Source organism: Syzygium oleosum, unplaced genomic scaffold (genome assembly GCF_021117445.2).
Source record: "Syzygium oleosum isolate NSW1041296 unplaced genomic scaffold, Sole_v2.1 Sole_v2.12, whole genome shotgun sequence".
Lineage (NCBI taxonomy): Eukaryota > Viridiplantae > Streptophyta > Magnoliopsida > Myrtales > Myrtaceae > Syzygium > Syzygium oleosum.
This window is the reverse complement of record NW_026607496.1, coordinates 9,102,615-9,111,655: the sequence shown is the minus strand read 5'-3', so window position 1 is coordinate 9,111,655 and position 9,041 is coordinate 9,102,615. Positions and strand designations below refer to the sequence as shown.

At 39.8% G+C, this 9,041-nt stretch overlaps 1 protein-coding gene across 17 annotated transcripts; it reads right to left on the bottom strand.

Annotated features, from left to right (window-relative positions):
* Positions 1 to 434: 434 nt before the first annotated feature.
* On the bottom strand, positions 435 to 5,177 carry LOC115666879 (5'-3' exoribonuclease 4-like). Of its 17 annotated transcripts, XR_008817648.1 has the most exons (9): positions 4,879 to 5,177; positions 3,671 to 4,600; positions 3,489 to 3,565; positions 3,367 to 3,407; positions 3,210 to 3,284; positions 1,592 to 1,955; positions 1,443 to 1,518; positions 1,073 to 1,155; positions 435 to 778 (listed from the first exon to the last, which is right to left on the bottom strand). XR_008817648.1 is itself a non-coding variant. In XM_056316549.1 (7 exons), exons 4-7 carry the CDS (start codon positions 1,795 to 1,797, stop codon positions 529 to 531), a joined length of 615 nt encoding a protein of 204 aa, XP_056172524.1. In that variant the 5' UTR covers positions 1,798 to 1,955; positions 3,210 to 3,407; positions 3,489 to 3,565; positions 3,671 to 5,177; the 3' UTR covers positions 435 to 528. The 17 variants fall into 17 exon arrangements, 12 of the variants coding, with proteins under 12 accessions (XP_056172524.1, XP_056172533.1, XP_056172526.1 ...); XR_008817644.1 differs by having other exon boundaries at positions 1,443 to 1,955; positions 3,671 to 5,177; XR_008817645.1 differs by lacking the exon at positions 1,443 to 1,518 and having other exon boundaries at positions 3,671 to 5,177.
* Between the last annotated feature and the right edge of the window lie 3,864 nt (positions 5,178 to 9,041).

Sequence of the window (9,041 nt, the reverse complement as noted above, 5' to 3'; positions counted from 1 at the left end):
TTCCTTTTTTTAGCCACGAATACAGTTCGTGGCAAATTAGCGACGAATTTGGCACTAATATTTAGCGACGCATTTTGCCACGAACTGTATTCGTGGTAAAAGTCGTCCCTAAATATTCGTGGCAAAAATTGTCGCTAATTATTCGTGGCAAAATTCGTGGCTAATTTGCCACGAATTTTTTTCGTGACAAAATTTATCGCTAATTTGCCAAGAACTTTTTTTTTTGTTAGCGACGAAGTCTATATTCGTAGCAAAATTCATCACTAATTTGCCAAGAAACTTTTTTTTTTGCGTCGTTAAATTGCGACGAAATCTATTCATGGCAAAATTCGTCGCTAATTTGCGAAAAATTATTTTTTTTTTAGTTAGTAAGTTTGCGACGAATATTGTTTAGGGACGATTTCGATTTTAAATCTAATTAGCAGCAAAATTAATTGCTAAAATATATATTTAACATTGCAGCTCCAAAGAGAATCTACAATAATGGAGTTTCAATATAAACAATCCCTCCCCTAATCTAAACTGACTTCAAATAATAGTGTAGTTGTGATTCCCATGGTACTGGTGGGTATCTTCACTGAAGCCCCTTTCGTACCCAGAGGGAGCAGCTGGTCTTGGTCTATTAACTGCATAATATCCTAGAAAGTTTCGATTGCGTGGTGGTTCCAAGATGCCAGAGGATTGATTGTTGTTCAACTTGATATTTAGTGTACTCTTAACAAGACGATGAGCTGCTTCTCCCAGCATTGGACCGACCATTGCTCCAGGTACTGATGGCCTGCAAGATTACAAGCACTGCATTTAGATGGGGAGAGAAAAGAAAGAAGCGTCTCTAAACAGAAACAACAGGGGAAAACGATCTCCAAAGATTCCACAAACACACTCAATAGCCTGCAGGAGTAACCAAAATTTTATTCCAAATGTCCCTGGTTTCAACTTCATTCTCAACTGCAAAATCTATTGCACCACAAGCCTCTAAATTGATACAAACCACCAATGCAGCAGCAGAAATACAAAACAAACCGACAGAGACATCAACCGAGACAGCAAGACCATCAGAGTTCATTCTCACCTTTCTCTTCCATTCTGGCGCCTACCACTGTTATCTTCATGCCATAACACAGGGAATGGCTTGGTATCCAAAGGTCCTAAAACCTATAAAAGTGAACAAGTGAGCCATCCATTTTCTTGTCATGACATCCAATATAAAGAGACCTAAACAGTAATTTGAAAAAGGTTCTCCTATATGAAATAATCCGCGCTTTTCAACCGTATTGATATTTCATAGAAATGTTGAAAGGGAAAAGGCCTCATGTAACATCAAACACAAAGCCCTACATAATGCACATAACGTTTTTCCAATTATATTGTATACATTGAGAACAAAATACAAATATTTGCTTTTAGATTAACATATATGAACCAGTAAGAGCATCATGTACCTTTGGAGGAATGACAACACCAGCAGGTGGTCTGGGGATGTGCTTGTGCTTTGCAGGATTGAGATAAGTAACATTACTGTAAAGCAACAGGGATTGTGAATGATTCAAGTTTGTCGCCCAAGAATTACAAAAGCAAATAAGAAACTTACTATACTTGATTGTTGACAATATCCTCCAATCCATGGATAGGCGAAGGAATTACATTGGTCAGTACATTCCTCTCACTTAGCCAGAGGAATCCGTTCATTCCACCGCTGTAAAAGATTCGCAAAAAATGAATGCAGCAGAATATAAAGTTACCTAATGGCAGCCTCGTCAAAATTCTCACACAAAATTCTATGCAAGAAAAAGGCATACTGTCCTAACATTTGTGTCAATTGGTACAGGATATCTTTCATATGGCCCTAATTGATAGCTTAATTGGTAGTACATATGAACTTGTAGTGACAAAGGATGAACCGGATGAACATAGAGCAAATCGAACATCACACCAATTCGAAGTTGCTCCTCCTTCTATATAAACCAGGTCAAACTGTGAGCATTCTCGAGCATCATGAGAAAGAAAATTGAATTACATAGGAGTTGCAGATAACAATGCCACCTAAGAAAATCATGAGCTGATGTTTGAAAAAAAGAAAGTCAAAAGGCAGAAACAGCATCGATGACTCTTGGGGTGCGCATGAATACCATTCTGTGCCCGGGAACTATTTCTGAACAGAAATGATTTTTTTTTATTCTGTGCCCGGAAACAATTTCTGAGTATTTGAAGGCGTTTGATAAACTGTCCAAAATTTCTATTCCTAGAGTAGAAAAGAACAGAAATGCGTTTGGTAACTACACAAAATTTCTGTTCCCAAATAATATTTTAATAATATTTTGAATTGTTAAATTTTTTTTTCTTTCCGCCATTTTCTTCTTTGGCCATGGCCGGTCGCCGCGACAGGCGGCGGCCGGCGACCGGCCACCGGGCGGAGGCGAGGGCGAGGGCTGGACCTCGCCGCGCTGGGCGAGGCCGACCTCGCCGTCGCGACCGACGGCGAGGCTCGGCCTCGCCCGATCTGGGCGAGGGCGCCTTGCCCTCGCCTCCGCCGGCGGCCGGCCCAGCCCAGGGAAGAACAACACAAAAATAAGAAAAGAAAAAAAAGAAAAAGAAGAAAAAAAACTGATTCTCAAAATTGTGCCGAGAAATAAGAAGCAACTTTTTTTTACTTCTTGTTTCTCTTCCAAAACTGTTTCTCGGCACAAATTTTTGAAAAAATGTGCCCGAGAACAAAAAGTTTACCAAATGCATTTCTGTTCCCAAACTATTTCTGGGAACAAAAGAACAGAAATTTTCACTGTTTGGCACGTTGCCAAACGGGCCCTTGGAGTTCAACAAGGTCAGCCTACAAAATTCCACCTCCATAGAACATGACACTCCTTGCCACAACCCTAAGCTAAGCTCAGAATTGATCAAGTAATGGTCTCCAAATAAGCAGGAAAATATCCTTGCCACAATATTAACAAACAGTGAAGCATGGAAGTGCTATTAAAAGGCTTTATCAAAACATTTTCATTCGACTACAAATGTTTAGTATCCCTGGACCAAAAACTCAGAATGCGCACTCATTAAAAAAACTCATTTATCCAATATGAGTCTTGCAAAAGAGCATCTTGATTAAATGTTAATACACAATAGAAAATGTCAACGTTAAAGAAAGATAGAAAGTAGCTATGACAGTCCAGTCAGGTGAAGGAAAATAAAATTCAAGATAAAAACTTTCTCACTGTTAAAGAGACTTCCAGTTTCCTCGTTTCAGTGAGCAATTTCTTCTCGTCGATGAACGGCAATTTGGCAACACCCTTATTCAAGAAAGATATACTTTCCATTATTCACACAAGATAGCCACAGCAAGAACAATGTCAGGACAAGTTAGACCCATACCTGCCATGCGGATTTCTTTCCATTCATGTCAATCTCGAAATCTGTCAACATAATAACAAGGAAAAGTTTTTGAGAGAGAGAGAGTTGCATTGATAAGCATCACCTGCTCCTGGTTAGTATACCTGAAGGATAAAAGTCAAGGATTGGTGAGGAAGGATCCGTCATCAATCTCCTGTACTGTTCTGGCAGAGCACTTGCGCTGCAACACCAGATATGAGCTGTCTAAGCAGAAAATCTGAACTACAAAAAGGACTCGCATAACGGTCCTCAATATTATCAAAAGCATAATAAAACAAAAAGAAACCTTGCAGATGGTAAGGTTCCCATGAGCTGATCAAATGGTTTAAAAGGCTCTCCAAAGAAGAATGTGATCTCCAGAACAGCTAAATCCTTGAGATCAGAAGCAAAGGGAGCATAATGGAATGGATAGTACCTGAACGAGCATGTATGCAACTTACAATAATTCATATATTAAAAAAAAAAAACTAATCAACAACTTGCATTTTTACTGGATGTGATATGAGTAATACTTCTTCAGTAGGACATTGCAACATGATGAGAAGATATGCAACAAATTATTTGAACACAATTGCAAGGGCCGTTCACCATAGCTCTCAAATGACCAGTGAAATTTGCCAAGGAATCGCTTCTCAAACAATTGGCAACAGATAAATCACATTATTGAATTCATTAATGAAGCACTAGCCACAACATCCAAACTCGAGGCAACCTTGTACCTTCTTAACTACACAACAGGGAAACTAGGGCAACTTCCAGTTTAGAGACTTGCTCATTTTTCAGAACTTTGCAGCCATAGTTGACTAACAAAACTCAGTGTGGCCAGATAGAATTCGTCGGTGCTCAATTCACAATGAGGTTCAAATTGGACAACAGAACTCGTCACTATCCTATACGCACTACAAATATGGCTTCAGCACCCCAGCACAAATCGGAGCTCTTCAATCTATACAAAAGCTTTACTACATAGATGCGGATGATGACAGAACCAACAATCTGTTCAAAAGCTTTATGATTGGCAAACACTATGCTTCAAGGCTAAAGGGTTTCAAAAGCTCGAGATATTAGGTCTTGATCATTTTGAGAAGCTGACATTTGTACAGATAGAGGAGGAAGCGATGTCTAAGCTGGAGAAATTGATCATCCAGCGATGCAAATAGTTGAAGACTATGCCATCAGGAATCAAGCACCTCACCAAGCTGAAATTGCTGGAGTTCTGTGAATATAAAAGAATTAACCGAGCAGCTTAAGCTAGAAGAGAAGGATGAAGATAATAAGAAAGTGGCACATGTTCCAGACTTGCTCATTTCCAGCTAAAGTAGCCCCAATTCGATGACACGACCGCCGCATCGAGCTCAAACAGCAAGAAACGAAGATCAAGGCCGACCGATGATCACCGAGGTCGAAGCCAATTGCGGACGGGTCACATATCCCAACCATCACGACCAACGCAACGCGGGAAAATGCGCAGACAGCAGGTACAAGCCAACTAACCTGAGCTGATGCTGGCTCGAAATTCGCCCCAGAATCGCGGTCCAGACCAAGGGGAAAGAAGAGGCAAGAAACGAGGACGAACTCCGAAAGGAGCAGCGGCCGGAGGAGGTCTTCCCAGGCGAAGGAAACCGGAGCAATTTCGGCTCCGCCGGCACCGGAAGCAAGCGAGGAATGGGGGAGGTGGAGCAGCGACCGGAGGAGGTCGTCCCGGGCGAAGGAAGTCGGAGCGATTTCGGCTCTGCCGGCACCGGAAGCGGGCGACGAAGGGAGGGTGGAGCAGTGGCCGAAGGAGGTCGTCTCGAGCGAAGGAAACCGGAGCGATTTCGGCTCCGCCGGCACCGGAAGCGGGCGAGGAATGGGGGAGGTGGAGCGAGGCCGGGAAAAGCCCTAGCCTAGATTTGAAAACGAAGGAGACGAAGGAGAGGGATTTGGAATTGAGGGATTTGGGGGAATTGTTTTGGGTCACAAGCTTTTCCCTCTAAGGAGACGAAGGAGAGGGAAAACGAAAAACGAAAAACAAAGAGACAGAGACAGAGAAGAGAGAGCCGTAATCATAAATGTAGCCCCAAATGCTTGGGACTTCATTTTCGTGGTAAAATTCGTGGCAAAGATATTTTTCGGGATTTTGGGGTATAACAACAATAATAAACACATATTGCAATAATAATAATAATTATACATATTTAGTAAAAAGTCTCAAAAATCATAATCTTCATCTTCACGTTCATCTTCACCACCTTCATCTTCACCTTCGTCTTCGTCTTCATGAGCATCATCTTCATCCTCAGTCTCAAAATCAGATTCTGTATCACTTTCTAAATTTGATTCGCGAATTTCAGTTCGATCTACATCTATCATTGCTCCACATGGATCTCGTAAAGTTGGAATGTTGTATTCCTCAGTTTCAACCGTATTACAAACTTCCTCTTGTTGATATGCTGTGTCCTTCCAGTGTTCCTCGATTTTTCTTCGTGCTTTGGTTTACATACAGCCCACCAATCAGCTTTGTCACGTTTCAAACTAGGATATGATACATAATATACTTGAATTGCTTGTTGTGCCAAGACGAATGATTCATATTTCATATACCTTTTCTTGTAATTTATTTCAACCAAATTAAACTTTGTATGCACTTTCATTCCTTTGACGGGGTCGAACCACATGCACTTAAATAACACAACCCGCATTAATGGTCTATGGTACTCTATCTCTATGATTTCATCCAACAAGCCATAAAAATCATCTTTTGAACTGCCACCATTGGATGACTGAACACATACACCACTATTCATTGTGGCTTTTCCCATTCCATATTCTCGAGTGTGAAAATTATACCCGTTTATGAAATATGCTGGCCAACTTCGTACTTTTGACTTTGGACCCCACAACAGATGATATAGCAATCCTTGCTCTCCAACTTGATCATGATTACTGTGAATATAATGTCACACACGCAAAGTCAATAATATATATTTTAATAAATGATGTATAAAATATTAATAACTTGGTTTTCGTCCATATGCAACTTACATATGTTTTGAACCATGCTGCAAATTGTTCATCGCACATACGGTCAAACTCATTTGGTGGTAGTCCATACATTAAAGTTTGGAAAATCCTATTAACAAATACCGTTTATATATTAGCAAATATTTGACACACAATACATATACTTGCAAATTTACACTTACTCGAAGTATGGCTCAACTTCTGGACAGTTTAGTAAAATATATGTATGGGCTGCCTGCCATTCTTCGCCTGTTAAGTAACGAAACTTACATGCGCCGCTTGGTCGACCCAGATAATTGAAAATAGAGAACGATTTGCAATTGGGATCAATGGGGCCCTCATCATTTCTTCCTGCTCTCCGTCTCTTGTACTGCACGTGCGACTCAAAATAGTATGATGCAAATGTTGTCACTTCTTCCATAATATATGCATTACAAATTGAAACTTCGACACATGCCTTATTTTTCACTTTTTTCTTCAAATGATATAAGAACCTAGTTGCAATAGAAAAAAGTTTATCGGAACATAATATATAATAAAGTAATTTCAAATTTATTTAAAAAAAAACTTACCTCTCAAATGGATACATCCATCGAAATTGGACAGGACCTGCAACTTTGGCCTCATAAGGCAAGTGAACTAAGAGATGCTCCATTAAATCAAAAAATGATGGAGGAAATATCCTATCTAAATTGCAAAGAATAATTGGAATATCTCTCTCTAATTTCTCCATGTGTGATGCTTTTAACGCTGTTGAACAAATATCATGCAGGAAATTACTTAACTCTGTAATGACGCCCCAAACAAAGTTTGGTAAAAGTTTCTTGAAGGCTATTGGAATTAGTCTTTCCATAAATATGTGACAATCATGACTCTTCAGACCTGTCAACTTGCATTCATTCAAATCAACGCATCTCCCGAGGTTCGAAGCATATCCATCAAGAAACCGCACAGATTTCAACCATTGACAAAGGACCCGTCTCTGCTCCTTGTCCAATGTATAAACTGCTTTCGGTTTTGGTCCCCTGCTGCTTGCATCCGCATCTAGTGTTGGCCGATCACAAATATCTCTCATATCTTTTCTTGTGTTCAAGTTGTCTTTTATTTTTCCATTAACATCCATCACAGTATTTATGACATTGTCGAAAATATTCTTCTCTATGTGCATGACATCAAGATTATGATGAATAAGATGGGCCTTCCAATGTGGTAGATCCCAAAATATACTACGTTTAGTCCACTTATGTGTACTTCCGTATGCAATAGTTGTGCCGTGAGGATTTTCAACAACAGTTGGAAAGTCCTGCACTCGCTCCCAAATTTCATGACCAGTCAACCTCAATGGTGGATGTGTTCTTTCAATCCGATTCTTGATGAAGTCTTTTTTATTCCTTCTGAATGTATGATTTATCGGCAAAAATTGTCTGTGACAGTCGAAATAGCTGGGCTTCTTACCATGTTTTAATCTGAATGATTTTGATCTCTCCATACGTATCGGACATCCTAAGATCCCAGCTGTACTCCATCCAGATAACATTCCATAAGCTGGAAAGTCATTTATCGTCCAAAGAAGAGCTACCTTCATTACAAATGTTTGATCAGTAGAAACATCATATGTAGGGACACCTTCATCCCATAGCTGTTGTAACTCTTCAATCAATGGTTGCATATAAACATCTATCAACTTTTTCGGATTTTGCAAACCAGTCACGATCAATGTCAAAAACATATAAGGTGTATTCATGCACATACCGGGTAGAAGATTGTATGGAGTTAAGATAACTGGCCAACATGAATAACTTTTTCCTGATTTTCCCAAATGGGGTAAATCCATCAGCACATGGACCTAACTTAATGTTTCGAGGCTCTATCGCAAACTCGGGGTAAGTTCTATCAAAATGTTTCCATGCCTCTGCATCTGAAAGATGACACATTAGACCCTCTTCTGTTTCATGATTTGCATGCCAAGTCATGTGTTCAGCAGTGGCTTGAGACGCATAAAACCTTTGCAATCTGGGGATTAAGGGCAGATAAAACATTTGCTTGCATGGTCTACGCTTCTGATTACGACCATGCCTCCTGTTAATTTTGTACCTAGGTTGACTATAGAATTTGCAAGATTCTGCATTTTCATCATCTCTCAAATATAACATACAACCCCTACTACATACATCAATCTTTACAACTGGAAGACCTAAGTTATCCACTAACTTTTTCATATCGTAAAAATCACTTGGCATGATGTTATCACAAGGCATTGTTTCCCGCATTACTTCAATGAAAGAGTTAAAGCAATCCATAGACACATTGTGCTCTGCCTTGATATTTAACAGTCTTGTTGTCACTGATACTTTAGTGTGGTTGTCACAACCTGCCCATAAAGGTTCATCTGCTGTTTTCAACACTTCCTAGAACTGATTAGATTGAAAAGTTCCATTACACACATTCTCATCAAAACTTGTAACTCCTATCTCTTCTAATTGTGATGCATGACTAGTACTCACTTGTTCAAGTGTAGGAGTAAAACTAGTACTTGTATGGTTCGATTCTGAAACAAAATTATGACCAGCTGCATCAATCACCATCCTCTCGTTTGGGTTCAATTGGTCATAATAGCTACATTCTTTCCTAACTATAAATTGGTCACTTTTTCG

Excerpts from the sequence above, each read along its gene's own strand:
- LOC115666879 (XM_056316549.1), bottom strand. The coding sequence starts at position 1,797 with ATGCCTTTTTCTTGCATAGAATTTTGTGTGAGAATTTTGACGAGGCTG. Across the intron at positions 1,519-1,591 it reads ATTGTCAACAATCAAGTATA|TAATGTTACTTATCTCAATC; the intron begins GTAAGTTTCTTA and ends GTTGCTTTACAG. Across the intron at positions 1,156-1,442 it reads GTGTTGTCATTCCTCCAAAG|GTTTTAGGACCTTTGGATAC; the intron begins GTACATGATGCT and ends TCACTTTTATAG.